This window comes from Xenopus tropicalis, chromosome 4 (assembly GCF_000004195.4).
Source record: "Xenopus tropicalis strain Nigerian chromosome 4, UCB_Xtro_10.0, whole genome shotgun sequence".
Classification (NCBI taxonomy): Eukaryota; Metazoa; Chordata; class Amphibia; order Anura; family Pipidae; genus Xenopus; species Xenopus tropicalis.
In genome coordinates this window covers 125,005,140-125,026,306 of record NC_030680.2, presented here as the reverse complement: position 1 = coordinate 125,026,306, position 21,167 = coordinate 125,005,140, and the positions used below count along the sequence as shown (strand labels likewise).

Here is a 21,167-nt window from a genome sequence, read left to right as displayed (position 1 = left end):
GTGAGCAATGCAGGTAGATGCTTTCCTGACAGAAGTGCAAAAGTGGCTTGGTCCACATAGGTAACTGAAACACCTGAAAAGTCATTTACTATGAATCAAGTGCTCGAGCATCAAAGGGCGCCCTTAGTTCTTATTCAAAAAGCACTTGAGTCCAGGGTCTGACTGTGCTCTCTACCCACATCTGTCGATGACCCTAACTTGTGTGTCTCAGGGGCGGATTTCAATTTAAGCACCCCTGGGCTGGTGATCACATACCCAACCTGTCGCCCCCTCCCATCCCAGATGTGCACACCAACACACACACAGGCACGTTATCACACAAGAGAAAAAAAGCAATAAGGTGCTGCACACAACCCACAAGTCACACTACATGAAGAAAAAGGAGACACATCCGGACAGAAGATTTTTAACCTGGCGCAGTCCCAGCACAGCTCACCATTGTGGTTTTACCACAAATCTGGGCCTGGTGTGTCTGAATGACACACAAGTTAGGGGGGAGGGAATTGTCTACATGCCTCCCCTCAGCCACCCCTCATGAATACAGCACTCAGGGTAGGCTCCCACAGCACAAAGAAATTTGTGATAGAATAGCCTTCAAGCAGTTGAACTTTAGTGTGAAAAGGCAGGCAGTGACAACATAGTCTGTGCTTACTGAAGAAGATATGATCCCCAGGTGTCCCACTCTGAACCAACAGCCCAGGGAACAGAAAAATGACAGAAGGGCGATGCCACAAGAAATTAAAATAACCATACTGTGGAGCTCTTCCACTTAATTCAAATGATGGGTCTGCCATCTCTGCAGGATGAAAAATGTGTAGTAAGCCCCCTACCCTGGTGGGCCCTGGGCAAATCCCCCACTTGCCCATTTATTATATATACAGTACATCTCTGACAGACCTGCAAGGCCAGAGCACCGACCTACACATCCAGATGCAACATGTGAAAAACGTGGTGGCTTGTGCTTGTTGTTGCACTTTGCACCAGAGCAGATATTTAGAGAGGAGCAGAGGAATGCAGTATTCTCCTTGCTCTACATAAATTCAATGAAAAATTCTTCTGCACAACATACCTTTTGCCTGTTTTAATCATGAAAATTATTTTTTCTGTTACACAGGACAAACAGGGGAATAGAAGCTAATCCATGTTTGATCCTTGTGTGGTAGATAATTAGATTCCACTGTGCACTGATAATCTAATTATCTACCTCACAAAAACCAAACATGTAGTAGCTCCAGTTAAACTGTTGGACCAGTATAACAATACAAAAACCCATAGAATTTTCATGATTAAAAAGATAGACATAAGGTACGTTCAGCACAATCCCCATTCATTGCACTTATTCATTCTTTAATAGAATGATTAGCATTACATTTATAAAATTAAGAATGAAACAATTACTGGTAAAGACTAAATAAAAGTCATATTCCTTGTGGGATCAGGGTATTTTTATAAGAATCTATGACTTAAAGTTCCATATTTAATACAAAAAAGAGGAAAATGAGCAATATCAATAATTATCCAGAATGTTCAGGACCCAGGGTTTTTTGGATAAGGGATTTTTTCGTTATTTGGATCTCCATACCTTAAGGGGCACATTTACTAACCCACGAATCCGAATTGGAAAAATTCCGATTGGAAAACGAACATTTTGCGACTTTTTCGTATTTTTTGCGATTTTTTTCGGCGCCTTTACGACTTTTCGGAAATTGTCGCGACTTTTTCATTACCAATACGATTTGCGCGAAAAAACGCGAGTTTTTCGTAGCCATTCCGAAAGTTGCGCAAAATCTGGTGATTTTTTTGTAGCGTTAAAACTTGCGGAAAAAGTCGCGCCTTTTTCGTAGCGTTAAAACTTAAAAGGCGCGAGTTTTAACGCTACGAAAAAATCGCAACATTTTGCGCAACTTTGGGAATGGCAACGAAAAAGTCGCGACAATTTTCCGAAAAAATCGCAAAATACCGATCATTACGAAAAAAACGCAATCGGACGCATTCGGCCCGTTCGTGGGTTAGTAAATGTGCCCCTAAGTCTTCTAATAAATGATTTAAACATTAAATAAATCCAATAGAACTGTTCTGCCTCCAATAAGGATTAAATATATCTTAGTTGGAATCAAGTATTTTTCAAAATGAAAACTATTTATAATGGAGTCTAAGGTAGATGGCCTTTGTAATTCGGATTTTTCTGGATAACAGATCCTATACCTGTACCATTAATCTATGTCAAGACTGTGTTGACACTGAATAGATTTGAGGTGAGATCAAAGGTGGGGGTCAGATTATACATGTCAGGCCATTTTAGATTTAGACTGGAAACCTCAGTGCTTCTTTGCAAATTCAAGCAGAACTCTGGTATTAATTTCCAGATTTTTCCTGTTCCCGGTATCTGTTGCCATTTGGAGCAGTAATACTGTTACTGGGATTGTTTGGTATAATATCAATCTTCTGTCCCTGTAAAATATATCTCTCTTAACCCATAAATCAGTTAATAATAGGGATGCACCAAAAAGAGTGAATCCAAGTGTCTGGCTGAATAGACATTGTCATTTCAGGTCTCTGGTTTTGCTTACATACAGATGTTTTACCATTCGTTATGCTGTGTGCTACTGTGTGATATTCTTTCCAGTGTTAGCTGGCATGTTTAATTCATTGTTTTCTATTTTCACAGTGGCAAAGTACAGAGAATCAGTTGTACAGTGAAGAAAACTTTCAGTATACATACGTGGAATGTCAAGACAACTGTAGGATACAAATTCCTCAAAGAAATCATGAAACGCATGTATACAATATGATCCCCTAAAATAGAGTTTCCTAGCTCAATTTAATCACTAAATGCTCGGTTAACTTTCTAAAGGAACACAATCAATACATTGGGTACGTTGGATCTAGTCATCAACTTATGGATTATAGATAGTTAAAACCTTACTTAATATGTAAAAATTAATTAGTACAAACATAATGAAACTTTCTAGTTTGAAGCTCATAAAACTTTATAGTTTGAACTTCATTTTAGGTCTCATTGCATATAAAGACACATAAAGACAAAATATACCATCCAAAATTATCAAATGAAAAGAGGGGGACTAAAAGTGACCAACCCCCAACTACCCATGTATATACTTCAACAATGAAAGTTCTTGGATTTGGTCCTTCCAAAGCCTAAATAAGCTTTCTTTTTTTTGTAACTTAAACTTTTTATTGATTATTTCAGGCATACAAAAATAGCAAGACATAACATGTGCAATACATTTGCTTATTACAGTAAATTCCAAGGGGTGGAGATTGTTACAGTAATGGCTTGTGGTTGTGTTAAAGCTTGAAATTAGGCTGAGGTTAGCAAATGAAGCCTGTGCATAGATATAAAACATTGGTCTAACAGAATGCAAATGTATGTACATATATCTTGGAGGTTGCAAGTGGACATCAAAACCTTAAGTGGGAGAGAGGGGTAAACCCAGTACCTTTGGGAGGAGTAGAATTTTCCATTATATCTCAGGTTGACTGAAATTGCTGGTTTAGGGTAATATTACCCCGTCCGAGTGGGTTGGTTATATAGTAGTCCCATCTGGACCATACCTTTTTCCAGTTCTCTTGGGAGCCCCTAACATTGGCAGTCATATATTCCATTTCCCTCATATCTTTCACCTTGATTAATATGTCTTTTAGTTTGGGGGGGTCGTGGATTTTTCCACTGTGATGTGATGGCTAACCTGGATGCTGTTAAGATATAGTTTATAAGTCGCTGTTTTGAGAAGTTGCTATCGGGAACTGGTTTGCCAACTAGTAAATATCTAGGTTCATGTCCCTAAGGAAGATGTGGGACAATAGCTTTTCTACTTCCTTCCATAGTGGTGTAATTTTAGGACATAGCCATAGAATGTGTTGTAAAGTACCCATCTGACCACAACCTCTCCAACATAGTGGGGATGTACCCGGGAACATGCGGTTGAGTTTCTCAGGAGTGTCATACCAAAAGTACATGGATTTGTATATGCTTTCCTTCTGCCTAACACATGTCACACTTCTCCTTGCATTGTCCCAAATTTCTGACCAGTCCTCTATTGGGAGGGTGGTAGAGGTGATCTCCTCCCATTTTAGCATGTAGGAGTGTTTGGGGAAAGGATCTTCAGGTAGTGCGGTCAGGTTGCTGTATATAGTGGAGATCAGGGGTTTTTGGGGGTGTAGTATATGGGGGATTCTTAGGGAGGTTGGTTTAGATGAAGTGAGAGATTTGGATATACTCAAAGGGGGGGATTCACAAACGTGCTGATATTGAGACAAAATAAGAAGTGGAGATAGATTTGTCGGATTTTCCACCCAATTCACAAACCTCTATCTCCACTTTTGTGAATTTGTCTTTTAAACAGACAGTTTTCAGATTTTGTCATTTTACCGACATTTTTTTATGAATTTGCCTTTAGCTCTTAGTAAATCTGTCGGTGCCATTAAACCAGTCCCACAGGGACAGGAGCCTTGGGATAAGGATTTTACCAGCAGGATTTTGCATTTCATTTGCCATTTGTCAGTTCACTTTAGGGGTATTTCCAGAAGGGTTATTTTACTTTGCCAAAGAAAAATATACTTCATTTTTTTTGCACAAGCTGGGCTTTCTAATGTTGTCTATACAGGTATCGGACCCCTTATCCGGAAACCCGTTATCCAGAAAGCTCCGAATTACAGAAAGCCTGTCTCTCATAGACTCCATTTTAATCAAATAATTCAGAATTTTAAAACTGATTTCATTTTTCTCTGTAGTAATAAAACAGTATCTTGTAATTGATCCCAACTAAGTATAATTAATCCTTATTGGATGCAAAACAATTCTATTGGGGTTAATTAATGTTTTATTGATTTTTTAGCAGACTTAAGGTATGGAGATCTAAATTATGGAAAGATCCCTTATCTGGAATACCCTTGGTCCCGAGCATTCTGGATAATGCTTTTAAAATAAAAGCATTTACTTCTATTTTACATTATTTTACAAGGTTCAGTGCATTGTTAAAATTTATGGTATATATCCCCTTTAGACGGGGGGCACTGCTGCTAAAACTAAAATTTTGCCTGGGAGGCTTTACTTTTCCTTTAAATAAAAATGAATATATTCACTCAAAATGTTATTATTGCCTCATTCATTAAGCTGAAACTAGCATAACAATGCAAATGTGAGGTAAAAAACTTTTTTATATAAAACATATCAATTCATCTTTTTGTTTAATCAGTGTTTTACTTGTTTATAAAATGTCAATGAGGCTTTTTGCGCCTATTGTTCTAGGGTTAGAAAGAGACCTTGAGCAAACAGCAGGCTTTAACCCTGAATGTTTCAGTCACTCAGTTAGGATACACCAACTGCCACTATGTAGCAAATAAAAAACATCCCATAAGTGGGAGGAGGAAGGATAGCCTAGTGCTAGGGAGAACGCCCTGTGACGACAGGGCAAGGGTTCGATTCCTTCCTCCGGGGTCCGCCTTGTGACTGCCCTGGGCACAGTCATATAACCTCCCAACATCGCAATGATATCGGCCTTTAGAAATAGGCTGGTTGAGCGTTGTCCAGATTTTTTTTCAGTGGCTTCATTTACATTTCCCCACAAATCCTTTCTTTGCTTTTTCAAGGGAATTGTGCTGTCTATGGCAGCTGAAAGCAACTGTCACAGGAAAAATCAGTTTCTTATCACTGGCAATAAGAAGCCAATTGATAGGTGAGCTGAGCTGCAGCACAGGGACAATGGTGCCACCAATGACGCTAAAATCAGCGAGTGCATTTTAGGGTGATTTTTGGCAATTTGATTAGGATATATGGAAATAATCATAGAACAGAGTTTACAGAGTAATGGAGATATTCTCTGAGCTGTATAATAGTGCCCAGCTGGTATGTAATACAGGAGATATCCTGTGAGCGCTATCTGTTATCCCCTGCTGGTATATGGTACAGGAGATTCACCCTACCCTATATAGTTCAGCAGGGGGTACGCTAACCATTTAGCTGTTTTGTCTAGTCAACTGCCCCAGTATTGAGTATGTTGCAGACTACACTGATTCCCAAGCAGCCACGGCTCATGTATCTAAATGGATTACTAATGAACTCTGAGCAACTAATTGCCTTTGCATCTTTATACAAAATGAATAATAAAGTGGTCAGGTTCCATTTGCCAAAATATTGTCCAGTCAGGGGTCGCAACACAAACTGGGCAAATGTTAAATACATTTATTCCCATTTATTCCTAATAGTGCAGGGCAGCCCTGGGCATTGCAAGGTTAAACTGAGAGCAAATTAAACACATTGATGGGGGGAATTCAGAAAAGTGGTGATATAGATTTGTGGGATTTTCCACCTAATTCACAAACCTCTATCTCCACTTTTGTGAATTTGTCTTTTAAGCAGACAGTTTTCAGATTTTGTCATTTTCCAGACATTTTTTTTATGAATTTGCCTTTAGCTGTAAAAGTGCCATCAAACCCAGTCCCACATCTACATGAGCCTTGGAATAAGGATTTTACCAGCAGGATTTTGCACATAATATGCCATTTCACTTTGGAGGCATTTCCTGAGGTGTAATTTTAGTTTGCACAGGGAAATTATACATCATTTTTTTTTCATGACAATCTATCATTTTTTTCTATATTTCTGGGTAATTCCACTTTTGTAACAAGCTTTAGGGGTCTCAATACCTTCTTCTCCAGTCCCTACTCATTACTGGGCAGCAGCAATCTGGCCCACACACCAACATGCCCAGTGAATAGAGGTCCAACAGGACTAGGGCCCACCGGGTTTTTATCCAGTGCCCTGTTGGGCCGGTCCAACCCTGTACCCCAATATCCCAGTTTGGGTGCCAGTGTGTATGTGCTGTTTGCTGATCACCAAGATGGCTGCTGGGAACAGGGGGGGGCCAATGCTGTCAGGCAGCTCTGTAGTTCTGGACATGCTATGGGGGCACAGATAAGTTGCGGAAAGTTTCAGTGAAGTGATTAAAGACGGGGCACTGCTGCTAAAACTAAAAATTTTCCTGGGAGGCTTTACTTTTCCTTTTAATAAAAATGTTTTCAATATATTCACACAAAATGTTATTATTGCCTCATTGATTAAGCTAAAATTTGCATAATTATGTAAATGTGAGGTAAAAACTTTTTATATATATAAATAATATATATTATAAAAGTAAAAACTTTTTAGATATAAATTGAACTTTTTTTAATCAGTGTTTTACTTGTTTATAAAATGTTAATGAGGCTTTTTGCACCTATTGTTCTAGGGTTAGACAGAAACTTGTCCCCTAACAATAAGATGCTAATCCCCATTAATATGTTAACGATCCCCAAATGGGGCCCCTACCTTAGGTGTGAAACGGAGACTGGGTGAAATAAAACAAAACAGAAGAGCTTAGAATTCGTCTGACAGAGTTACACTGAGCTTTACTCCATTTCGATGTATATGTCGTAATGTCGTATAAATGTCGTTTAAATGACAAATTCACAAAAATGTCAACTGAATGTAAACTGTCTTTCTTTCACCAAAAACAGAAAAGTGGCGGCTGAGTAGGAAATTAGGCGGATTTCTGTTTGTGAATCTGGAGAAAGTGTTTTCCACCACTTTTTCCACCACTTTTACTCCAAAAAAGGGCTATCTCCACTTTTGTAAATTCCCCCTATGTGTCATATGGGGAGAATATGGAATTTATCTTGGATTTCCATGAATGTCCACAGTTTATGTGTCAGTGGGTTTATGAACCTAAATAAGCTTTCTTAATTTAGATTGTAAGTTCTAATGAGCAGGGCCTTCTACCTACAGAATTGATCAATATTTGCATGTAATTTATATGTTTGATGTTACCTCCCTTCTGTTGTTTAGTTCTGAAGAATAAGTTGACGCTTAATAAACACATGTTAATAATCATGGGGTAGATAAAGCCAGAGGGGGTACATCGCTTTGGAAAATGGGTAAAATGATCCTCCTCACTACTGCAATACTCACTTGTAAAGAAACAGTACAAAGAGAGGAGATCTATTTCTACTACAATCCTTGGAAAATGCCATTTCTGCAAAGACACCAGACAAATCTGAACCCAGCTTTTGTAGTATTTTTATCACCCCCTTTCCAGATAAACTACAGTACTTTAGGGCAGGTGGCTCTGGAGCAGCATACTAGCAACTAACTAAAGAAATAACAATAAAGCCTATTTGTGAAAAAGACGTATTAATCTTCCGCTAGAGTTCTGCTGCATGTATATAGAAAGGAGAGTTCACTTAATATCTGAATAAGTCTAAGAAATAAGAATGAGAATAAGACCAGAAGAAGTCTAGGCAGAAGAATGCAGGTAAAAGAGATCTAGCTGCTGTGTTAAAAAGTCTGCTGCCCCCAAATCCATTAATAATGGAACATTTAAACAGAATAGAAGGGATTATAAACTGTACATACATACATACATACATGCATACATACATACATACATGCATACATACATACATGCATACATACATACATACTGCATATAAACTTTTTCTGTTTGACGCTTTGTTCTTCATGGGTTATTAATTAAATTAAATGCATTTGGACAACAAATTCTATACAATTTTTCATGAACTGTCTGCTCATCTTTTGTTTACAAAGTATCTGTCCCCCAATGGCCTGTCAATAGTAGTAGAAGTCACAGCACCATCCAAGGAAATAGTTTAAAAAGCCTTTATTGGACATATATGGCTTGGATCTCTTGGATCACAGCTGTGTCGGAGATCCAAGCCATATATGTCCAATAAAGGCTTTTTAATCTATTTCCTTGGATGGTGCTGTGACTTCTACTACTATTTGCTGAGGCGGTTGACGTGTGGATAACCTGTAACGTGCACCGAACCGTGAATGAGTGCTGACCAAATTACCCAGCCCCAATGTCCTGTCAGCCCATCTGGCTTATCAGGTTTCGGTATCCCAAAGGGTAAGACGTAATGCAATAAAACGATTTAGAAAACATTCTAAGAGAATTCAAAGGTTCTGAAATTTAGTTTGCTATCTGTTCACCCCAGTATTGCATGCCTGTCCATCCCATAGTTGCACAGAACAACTCAGCAGTGTATTGTGTCAACAAAAAAATATGTAGTCAACGGCACATAGTTGCAAAGGAAAAAAACATATTTCCAACAGTACTAAACATGATTATGCAGTCCTTTTGCCTCTACTTTTAGAACACAAAGACTAACAGAGGATATTATTATATATTTTATTTCCGTCTGTGGTTTCTGCAAATCATTAACAGCCCTATCAATGGTTTAGTGATAGATCCTGTTTAGCTAATTTATTTTTAAACTTACGGCATTGATGCTAAGTTAATTTTAAAAAAGAAACACGCATCTTTATTTCAAGTATAGTATACTATCTGAAATGGAAGAAACAAGGGGATGATTTCCGTATAGGGTGTATTCCCATCATTTGAGGCACAATGTCTTAAGGTGATTAAAAGCATTTCAAAATTAAATACCTGTAGGATTATTTTGCCATCAGTTTAGTTGGTAAGCTCTAAGCTCCTATGCAGCTTAACGTATTGAACTTTTATTAAAATTCAAATTTGCAGAAAAAATGTGATTTCATCTTATCCGTCAATAGCATTTTTCATATTTATCAAAATTATTGAATGGTTTAATCTCAATTGTAATTTAACACAAAAAGAAATTTGATCATTGGTCAGGAAAAACCAGGAGCAACCTAAGCTGTCTGCGTGCAAAGGCACAGAACTTACATATATAGAAAATGATGATGTAGTTTTTGTTGCTAAAACATAATGGTATGAAATGGAAATGGGCTGTAAACTTAGATGGATGAACTCTTTTTAAAAAGGGACAGATCAACTTAAAACTGGTGGAGGGGTTTGTATTTTTGTAAAAACAAAATTATAGCCAGGCACTAGTGATGAGCGAATCTGTGACGTTTTGCCAAAAAATTATTTTCAAAGATTTGGCAAAAAATCCATGAAACTGTGAAAATGTTTTTTGTCGAAAAAAGAATTGTCACGCACATAATTTTTTTGACGTTCGCAGCAATTTTTTGCCGTGCGTCATTTTACCTGCACAACAAATTTTTTTTGCCGTGAGCGACAATTTTTTGCCACACAACGAATTTTTACGAGACAAATGTTGCTGCCAATTCACTGTGAATCCATGTCTGGCTAATTATTTCACCCATCACTACCAGGCACTAAAGTAATTACCAAGGATACCACTTTAGACTGTAGGGAGGCCTTAGGGGCAAAGGTGTCAGTTAGACATGTATGAAAATACCATTATGTAGGCCAGGGGTCCCCAACCTTTCTTACTCGTGAGCCACAGCCAAATGTAAAAAAACTTGGAGAGCAACACAAGCACCATAAAAGTTCATGGAGGTGCCAAATAAGGGCTAAGATTGGCTATTCGGCAGTCTCTATGCACACTATCAGCTTACAGGGGCTTTATTTGGCAGTAAATATTGTTTGTATTCAACCAAAACTTGTCACCAAGTCAGGAATTCAAAAATAACTACTATCTGTATAAAAGAAAGTTTAACATTGAGATTGGAAGAAAAAACTTTCAATTAAGGAATTCAAGTTAGCAGGGGCACCTGAAGTTCTTATAAGAAGAAAGGAGACAAGACAAATAAATCATTCATACAAGTTATAAGGCAAATAAAATACAAAATACTAAATATGAAATATAAAAAAGGCAAGAAAACATACTGTAAATGCCAAATAATATATAGTATAAAAATCATTAATCTGAAATTTTTAAAAAATGATACAAGAGGGTGTGGGAACCTTATTATCCCAGGAAGGTAAATTGATGGATGGAAGCAGGGCCAAAGTAGATGTTTTAAACCACTACTTTCCTTCTGTATACACTTCAAATAAACCAATTTTTATTAGACCCAATTCAATTAATTTATGTATAGATAACTTTAGATTCAAAAGACCCTAGAACTTATCAAGGTAAACAAAGGTATGAGACTTGATTGCATTTACAGAAAGGATTATTAAAGTGTTCAGTCCTATGGTTTCTAAATTGCATTATCTTCCAGAGTTCTTTGATGTCTGGCATAATAATCACAAACTTCAGATTCAGCTCCTATAATCCATCTTTAGCTCTGTATGGTGAACGTTATTTAATGGCCACAACGCATTACAGAATATTATGTAGAACAAACAAACATCATCTCTACAATCTTGTATCACAAGGAAAAGTCTTTATTCTAAACACATGGCTTAGACCTTGGACATCAGCAATGAATATCCAAGGTTTAAGCCATGCATTTGTAATAAAGGCTGTAAAGATTGTAAAGGTGCTGTTTGTTTGTTCTTCAAAAGAAGTCTGGCATGATGCCAAGACATGGGCAGATTGCTAATGTGCTACTGTCATTCAAAAAGGCATAACTTTCTCAGCCTAAAAAAGGGGTGATTAGTTTGTGCCAGCATGGTGGGTATGTTTTACAAATGTAATGCCTTCTGTGAGGAGGTGAGTAGAAACCTATACAGTGGATATAATCTACTTAGATTTTGTTACTGCATCTGATACAGTACCTGCAGAAAGCTACTGTTTAATTTTTGGCCTAGTACATAGTATTAGTACTTGTATAGAGAACTGACTGAAAGCCAAATTACAAAGAGCTGTGGTAAATGGAACATTTTGTAGTTGGGCCAGTGTTGTTATTTTACTACATCATGAGGCTGGCCTTGTCCCTTTTAATTGTAATTTGTTCTTAAATCCTATTAAGGTTGACATTGTAATTACTGTTCTTTCTGGTGATACGGAATTATAAAAAATGTATCTTTCATGCAAGATATTGCTGCTTTTCAGAGATACTTGACTAAATAGAATTACGTTAGGGACTGCTTCAATTGCAGGTAATAGACACTGCAACTCTAGGCAGTGTCAGTCAGTGTTTACTAAAACAAATAAAAGAAAAACTAAACATGTTAAGGTTGTTTTCTTAGGAAAAGAGCTACATGTGAGGGGATATATTTACTCCTCAGAAATACATTAGAAGGCATTTTAGACTTGAAGAGCAATCTCCAATCCATTTGTTACTTCTATTTTTTCTGTAATAATATGGCAAAACCCCATAGTAACCCCAAATTCCCATAATCAGAGCCAAAATCCAATGGCCCAATCAGGCCACTGTTTGCAGGAGTTGGAACATTCTGTCAGAAGCAGAAAGACATGCTGAGCTTACTGAATAAGCGCTTAGTAGAAAGATAAACATGTCACTTTAATGCTGTTTGTGTGACACTTGACAAGGCTGCAGATGATAAATTCATCCTCTCCTCTGAGCCAATCAGCTCATGAACACCAAAAAGCAATATGCAAATGTTTGGGCGAAGCCTTTCACTATTTGTAAAACCAATTAGTGATGAGCGAATCTGTCCCGTTCCAATTTGCTGAAAAATTTGTGAAACTGCGAATTTGTGAAATTTGCTAAATGCAGCCTAAACACAAAAAATAGCTCAGTTCCCTCTTAGCATAAGAGGATTATTAAGATTTATCAGAATTTAAAACAAACCACAATGTTTTACTTAGCAAATACCTCCTATACGTCCACTTCAATATATGGAAAGGGCCAGACTGAATGCAATGTCAGCCCTTCTCATCACTTCAAGAAGAAGACTTCAAATCCAGGTCCCAGTATCAGGATAACCTACATATATAAGCAAATAATATTTCCTTAGCAGGAAAGTAAAGTAAATCAAATCTTCTTGGAGAAAATAAAAGAGGCAAAAACACATTTTTACACATTTGTTGCACCTTTCATACTGACTTCCTCAGGAAGCTGCAACCTGGGTCAAAAATGAGCAGAGAACTCTATGTTGTTAATTCACAAGAGAAGATGAAGTGGTCAGAGCTCTTGCTGATACTGGCGGCAGTGCGAGGTGAGGGAGCAGAAGCAGCACAATAATGTGGATATGGGGGGGATTATCTCAGGTGTCTTTTTTTTAAGATATTGTTGACTCATTTTGTATATGTTTATGTTTTTGTATGTGGTTATCAGGTTCTCTCTCACAGAACATAGAAGTATCCCAGATCCCTGAAGTGAATGCCATAGAGGGCGGCACAGCCAACCTAGAGTGTAGCTACAACTTGAGCAACTTGGATTTATCCATTGGCTGGTACAGCTGGTACAGACATGTACTGCATGGGGTTGATATCCTTTACAGTGATGACTTTAAGGGCAGAATTACCAAAGAAAGCACAGAAAATTTCCTGAACAAGAGATCAGCCAGCATACAGTTGCACAGAGTAACAGTCACAGACACCGGAATGTATTTCTGTGCAGTGGAGTTTTCGGGCCAGACACAAATTAAAGGACACGGTAATGGAACTTTCCTTAATGTGACAGGTGAGGGCGCTTTATTTATATTCATTCTAATTTATTATTTCTAACAACTTATTTTTTGATTCATGTTTTAAAATGACTGCATGATCATTACTAAGAAGGGAAAATAGTGCTGAGAGATTTTTGTTATTCTAACTAACAATATGTTATTGTGCTTTCTAGGATAGCGGTGTTCCCCCTGGGCATTCAACATACATGTCATTCTTGTGTACCATGCAGTAAATGGCACGGTATTGTGCCCCTGCAGCAGTGCTGCATTTCTAAAGGATGGGGTTACTAGTGGGGGAGCAGATGCAAGTAAGAATGTAGCATAAGATGGCAACAATAATTTTTTTTGTTGTCATAACATTTTCCCTATTATTGGGGAATACAACAAAAGTTGTAAGTAAAAAACAAAATTGTACATACAGGTATAGGGCTCATTATCCAGAATGCTTGGGACCTGGGGTTTTCTGTATAAGGGACCTTTCTGTAATTGGAATCTCCTTACCTGAAGTTTACTAAAAAAATAATTTAAACATTAGGGGATGGCATTAACGTAATTCAGAGCTTTCTGAATAGCTGGTTTCCAGATATTGTATCCCATACCGGCAAAGTGAAACGGGACAGATTCGCTCATCGCTAATTATAACAATAATAACATATTGATAAATGATGATAAAATATGACCAGTAACTGATTAAAGTGCTGAAAAGGGCCCTGCTCAAAAGAGATGGAAAGTATGACTGTGGAGGCTTATTCCTTCCCTTCATAAACTTAAACCGATGTACAAAGCTGATAGAAAGAACACAGGGATGCAGTTATGTGGGTGATGGTCGGCCACAGCTTTATTAGAAAATACCTCATCAATAGTCCTTGCCATCTGTTTCACCTCTACCAAAAACATCTTGACGAAATTTATAGCTGTTTCATAACCAAATGCCGGCCAATGCAAATGCATTCGGCATGTAAAAGACATCAAATAACACCAGAAATTAAATGACCAAGGACTATCACCTGCCAATGGCTGTGACAACTTTTAACAGATATAGAGAAATAGTACTTGAAATTGAGACATACTGGTGGAGCTGTCTGAACATAAATGTCACAAGGCAAATGTGCCTATACATTTTTATTTTTAAGTTTTTTTTTTTAAGTTTCCAGATATTGCAGAGGAGAGTCCAGGATAGAACAGGGCAGGAGGAAGGGGGATGCAGCTCTGGACGCAGAAGCAGAGGAGGGGGAGTGCAGCGTGGGAGACGCTAGGCAAAGGGAAGGGGTGAGCGAGGAAGCACAGGGGTCCCCTTGCGTTAGGCTGCTGTGTGCGGGAAGGGATTGGCTAGTTTGGCTAGATTGAAGTTAACATTTTTGTGCATGGAGGGAACTGAGCAGGCAGCTTAGCTCTACAGTCCCTCCTCGCTTTCATTAGGCTTTTCGGCGCTCTCCAGACACAAGGTAGGGAGAGGGGATATGCTTCCTTAGATATTACATTAGACCTGCTTAAAGATGACCTATTTTTAGGCCACTGATAGAACTGTAATAAGATCATTTATGAGCCACATGGTTAGAGCAAGGATCTGTGTAAGCCTTGTTTCAGTCTAAACACAAAAAATAGCCCAGTTCCCTCTTAGCATAAGAGGATTACAAAGATTTATCAGAATTTAAAATGAACAGTGTTTGTTAATGGGAAACATTTAGTACTCCTTTCAAGCCCACTGAGCATTGACAATTTGTCACAATGAGACATTGTGTCATTACCTCAGCTTAACACGTTTCATTGTAAGTATCAGGGAGATTCCCAACAGGTCACCAGACCTGCCAACAAGGGGGGTTGTATTGTCCTGTTGGATATAGAATACTGTATATCAGTATTCTTGACCAACTGGGTACTTCCACTTATACCCAATTAGTGATCCTACCAGTAGGTTTAAGAAGATAAGTGATGCCATGGGTGCATAGATAATGATGTCAAAACATTTCTGACTATGGATCATCCCAAAACACCCTTTACATACACACTTCCTAAAAAACGCACGTTCCCCAAAGCGCCCCCAGGAAGGCTCAATGTATTGCTGATGGTGGCCTTACATAAGCCCTTGATTTGGATTCATTTTTACGCCTCTAGTTCAGAATATCTGAAGTTACTCTAGAGCTGTAATAAAGAAAGTTCAATGTTTACCAGAGAACTATGTACTAGCAATTCTTCATTTCAAGAGTTTATACATGGTGATACCACATGCTATGGGTATTTCTGTTTGCAGAGGTGTTTTACACAAATCAGGCCACATGTTTCCCTCTACTGAGTTTGAAGATGACATTGGAATTAAATAATCTTAGATTTTTAGGTAGGTTTTAGTTAAAATGCTCTGTGATGGCTATGGGACCATCCATACATATGCAAACTTTTTCATGTATTTGTTTGAGACTGAGGTTTTTGACAAGCAAGTTAATATTCTATTTTGTAAACAGTTTATAAATGACCTGTTTCTGATTTGGAAAGGTCCAATTAACAAGCTAGAGAGTTTTGTACAACTTTCATTAGTTTATACACAGTTAGTGTCCTGACAGTGTAGATCAGATTATAGGAGGCTTGGGTAGGTAGGATCCTGGTACCCAGATAATAGTTACAATTGCAAACTGAAGAACTGCAGAATATAGCAAACAAAAAATACAATTATAAAGTTGTGAGAATATATATTGTATAGACAGTTCTGTAAATGTCTTACAATACATTCAAAGCACAGATGGGGAAACACTAAATAATTAGAGTTTCTGTCCTGTAGGATTTATAGTCTCAGTAAATGTATAATGTCCAGGCATGAACAGAGGGATAGTGAGTGCAGTGATTCAGTGTTTTTGGCACTGGTTCATACGTACCAAGACTGAAGATATTGTGCTCATTATCCAAGATGCGGGACTTGAGCCCCTGTCTTGCAAATTAGTCCAGAGACTTCAAAGTAAAGGGTAGAAGTGTGGGTATTGTGCCCAATGCATAATAAAAAGTGCAGAGGGTAATACATGACTCCAACTATGCAAGTGGGTCTTAGGGGTCCTCGGGTATTGCTCATTTCAGTTCACCAATGATCAGTCAGGGTTTTCTAGAATATGCTTCAAAATTGTTGGTAGTCTCCCAGCACTGAAAACACTTGGAACGACATAACATTTCTTAGGAAGTACAGTATTAAATAGCAGTCACTTTCAGCCTCAAATCTTGCACAACCACTTCTTTTGTAAGTCTTACCAAAAATAGCTCCACTGCATTTCACTAAATACATGTACCCCCATATGTAATAAAAGGCACTATGTTTTCCCAGTATCAGTAACAGTAACCAATATCAACCAATAAGATGTTTGCTTTTAAACAGGTGACCATTGAATTCTACCTGCTGATTGGTTGCTATGGGTTACTGCTCCTGGGCAAACTTAGTGCCTTTTATTACATAACCCCCATAGTGTCAGTATTAGTAAGCAACCATTCAGCCAGCTAATGCTGGTAGTAGGTTATTTATACAAGTACAGGTATGGGACCTGTTATCCAGAATGCTCGGGACCTGGGGTTTTCCGGATAAAGGATCTTTCCATAATTTGGATCTCCATAACTTAAGTCTGCTAAAAATCATTTAAATATTGAATAAACCCAATAGGAGTGTTTTGCCTCCAATAAGGATTAATTATATATTAGTTGGGATCAAGTACAAGGTACTGTTTTATTATTACAGAGGAAAAGGAAATCATTTCATAAAATTAAAATGATTTGTTTATAATGGAGTCTATGGGAGATGGCCTTTCCGTAATTCGGAACTTTCTGGATAGCGGGTTTCCGGATAAGGGATCCCATACCTGTACTGGTAAAATGGATGACTTTTTATCCTTAAAGTGGTTGTTCACCTTTATGTTGACTTTTAGTATGTTATAGAATTGCCAGTTCTTAGCAAATTTTCAATAGGTCTTCATTTTATATAGTTTTAAATTATTTGCATTCTTCTTCTGCCTCTTTCCAGCTTTCAAATGGTGGTTAAAAAACTATTGATCTGCAAGGCTACAATATTACAGCCATGTTACGTTTTATTACTTTTCTTGTATTACTTACCTCTCCTATTTATATTCCAGGCTCTCATTCAAACCACTGTCTGGTTGCTAAGCTAATTTGGACCCTAGCAACCAGAGAGCTGCTGAAATTCCAAACTGGAAAACTCCTGACCAAAAAGACTAAATAATCCACAACCAAAATTAATAAAAAAATGAAGATGAATAGCAAATTGGTTTAGAATATCACTCTCTACATCATGCTAAAAGTTAATTTAAAGGTGAACAACCCCTTTATAACACTCTTGGACAATACAAGATGTAGTCAATTTTTTTAAGTATGGGTCCACATGTTTCTAATTTACGTAGCTTTACGCAATGTTGTATTTGCAGTATTTCAATAATGTATGAATAGTTTATCCTGCAAGCACGTGAAATGACAACCCACCATAAAAACTGACATTTTGTTAATATGTTGGTGTTTTCTCTTTTAGCTTTCATAGGACAGATTGCTTTACACAATCACTTTCCTGTCTACATTGGAGTTGGGGCTCTGGCTGTGGTTTCTGCAGTCTTAGTTGGTGCTTATCTGGGTGTCACTAAACATGGTAAGCACTGAATTTGCTCCATATGCCTCTGCCAGGTGCATGAGTGTTAATAAAGGCACAACAATAAGGAAATATAAAGTCCAGCTTGAAACTGAGAGAATATAGGTTATTAAAGGTTAATAAAAAAGCTAGATAGGAAAGAAGGGTTCATCAATAAGAAGTCAGAATCAACCCCCCAAGCCTTCCATCCCAATTCCCTCCTAAAAAATAGAATATTCAAATAAAAGTAATATAAAATACCCAGATGCAATCACAATTAAAGGGGAACTCCGACTTCAAAACCAAAATTTGTTAAAGAGCCCCACACAACACAGGCACTCTTATATATCTATCCCTGTAATCTGCTCCTTCAATGATAAATACCATTTTATATGCAGAAATCCAGCTGCAAAACAGTTTCCTCTCTTTCTGTATCATTTGAAATCCTGGCGGAGGAGGGAATAAAACACTGATGTTATAAATTGTAACAACTTCTCCACAGACAGTATGCAGGAACTATACAACCCACAATGCATTGCACTTTGATGTTACTTTCTTTATTGACATGACGTGTGCAGGGAATTGTGGGATTTGGGGGATGCAGGCTGAAGGCAGGCTGAGGACATTTTACTACTGTCATATATTTTTTTTGGTGTCAAAGTAGTCAGCCAGGGCGCCAGGCTTAGGTAACTGGTCCAAACCATATTATTACATTAAAAATCATGAAAAGGCTGCATATTTTTTATGTAATTTTGATGTATGTTGCAAAGTTGTTTGAAACTGTTTACTTTTCAAAAAGTTTAAGTTGTGTTAGAAATTTAGAGTCCCGCTTTAAATATATATAAAACACAAGGGGATATTCTCTAATTATAATTAATAAGATATTAATGCTATATAACCAGGACTGTAAAGTTTTAGGGGCCTACACATGCAGATGATAAATTGACATTACATTGATATTAGACCTGTGGTATCTGCCCTTTTCATTTACCTTTCTGTCAGCCCAGTTCTCCCAGAATTTTCTTATACTGAGACAAAATCAGTGAATTTACCAAGTTGTAAGTACTTAGATGGACAGTACTAACTTAAATGAAAGTTGCCCCATCTGTCCCCATCTGATAGTCATTATAAAGTGAGGGGAGAGGCGTCACACACAAAGTTTTATTAAAAATTTTGTACAAACATCCACATTCAGGCAGGTCACATTGTTCAAACAGGGAAGATCAATATCATTATAACTGTTAAATTATCATCCAAACCAGGTAAAGTTCACTCTTTATTAATTTCAGTTCGTCCCAAATATTTACTCACTTTGCCCTTCCTTCTGTTCATTCACCCTTAATACCCTTTCTCAGGGCCACTCTCACATCCCTTTAACAGGGTTTCACCCAATGGTACCAGCATTGCCAGGTGCTTTCTACTGGGTCCCTCCAAACACCTTCTTGAGCTTAAAGCTTTAAGCAGACCAGGGTGTTTTCTATAACCTGAACTTTCCACTCGGGCTCTAAATTGTGGGGAATGTGCCAGAGTACTAACACCTTTTTACTCCTGGATGGGGCATGTGCTGTCAGGTTAGTCAAGACAGGGACAGCCTAAGACAAGCCATGACATAAACTGCCTCTTTTCTGACAAACTTAACAACTCCCCCACTTGGTGTGTTCCTTCCGGTTCAGGAGTCTGGCATCTTAGTCACCAGGCTTGCTTCTTTAGTTGTTCCCATTGTTCCCTCCTTATTTTCTAGAATTTTCCAAGGAGGCTCATTTTCACCTGGTGGTGACTTGTAGTAAGTACACCCTTAAATATCAGCCACAAAACTTTGTGGTACCATCTGTTGGTGAAAGATACACATTACACACAAATAACATGACATACTGACACCAGAAATGAAACCTTTTTAACATCTATCATAACATTGTCTTTGCATGAGCTTTATAATTATGCCATACACGTATTTGCCCAATGCTTTTACATTCCCTATCTGATCCCCCATGTACCTCTATGAGGGGGCTGCCATATTTGTGCAGCAGGAGGCCGTTAGCATTAGAAGCTATAACGGACAGGCTGAGAAGGGACAGTCAGGTGGGCAAAACAGTCAGGTTTAGGAACTTCCAGTAACAATTACTTACAAAGGGAGACCTATCAGTGAAAAACGATCAACAAGACCTATAGGCAACTTTTTATGTACATTGATACTTTGAAGAGTAGTTTTTTAGTGTCAGTCAATATAATTTTTGTCACCCACATACAAAGTAATTATACCTTGGCACTACTACATGTAACCTACACTTAGGGGCACATTTACTAATCCACGAATCCGAATGACGAATAGGAAAAAATCGGATTGGAAACGAAAATTTCTAAAGATCGCAAATTTCACGAAAATGCTTACGAAAAAATCGTATTAGTCACGAAAATATCATATTGGCGATCCGAAAGTCACGAAATTTTCGTACCGAACAATTGTAAACAGTGGTAAAACCTTTCCGATTTTTTCGTGCAAGTGTCCGAAAAAGTCGTGCGGCGTACGAAAAAGTCGTGCGGCGTACGAAAAAGTCGTCCGGACGCCCGAAAAAATCGGTGAAAATATGCTCGGAGCGTTCGCACGAACACTCGAGCATTCGTGCCTTTGTAAATGTGCCCCTATGTAGTGCTAACTAGGAAATAAAATATTTTTTTATACTTACAATATACAAGTGGGTAATGAGTTTATTCAGTGTAATTATTTTTTTGTGCAAGAAATGAATCACATAGTTTTAACTTTAACACACATTAACCAGTGGGTATATTTGTGTCAATACTTGTGTATCTTCAAATATGACTGCATATAGATGTGTTATATAATTAAAATATATACATTTTCCCCTTTCTTAACAGGCTTCTCCACCAGTGATACGTAAGTGAAGTTACATTATATACAACATTATAATGTGTTATATTATCTGTGCATGGGATACAATAATGCATGATTTTACTTTCTCTTGATTTTTGCAGGGGTCCCATTGTCTACACGGATTTTACAGCACAAGGTATAACTGGCGCACAAATATAACAGATTATTGGGCAATATAACTGTGCCCTGTAATGTGGTTGCTGTGGGCAGTCGCAGTGGCGCCATTTAGCCTACTACTAGACACTACAGTATTGGAGAAGAAAAATAAGAAGTCGTTCAATATTTTTCCTTTTGAGCAAAACTTTCATGATTGTCAGGAAATTTTTAGGGAATTCATTCAATG

The 21,167-nt window shown here is 37.8% G+C and overlaps 1 protein-coding gene and 1 long non-coding RNA gene across 2 annotated transcripts; both read left to right on the top strand.

Annotated features, from left to right (window-relative positions):
• Positions 1-12,796: 12,796 nt before the first annotated feature.
• On the top strand, positions 12,797-13,509 carry LOC116410509 (natural cytotoxicity triggering receptor 3-like). Its single transcript, XM_031901349.1, has 3 exons — positions 12,797-12,878; positions 12,998-13,345; positions 13,505-13,509. Exons 1-3 carry the CDS (start codon positions 12,797-12,799, stop codon positions 13,507-13,509), a joined length of 435 nt encoding a protein of 144 aa, XP_031757209.1.
• A 4,338-nt stretch (positions 13,510-17,847) lies between these two features.
• LOC116410239 lies at positions 17,848-20,961 on the top strand. Its single transcript, XR_004222193.1, has 3 exons — positions 17,848-17,955; positions 20,809-20,827; positions 20,926-20,961. It is a non-coding gene; the product is annotated as an uncharacterized LOC116410239 (long non-coding RNA).
• The last annotated feature ends 206 nt before the right edge of the window (positions 20,962-21,167 follow it).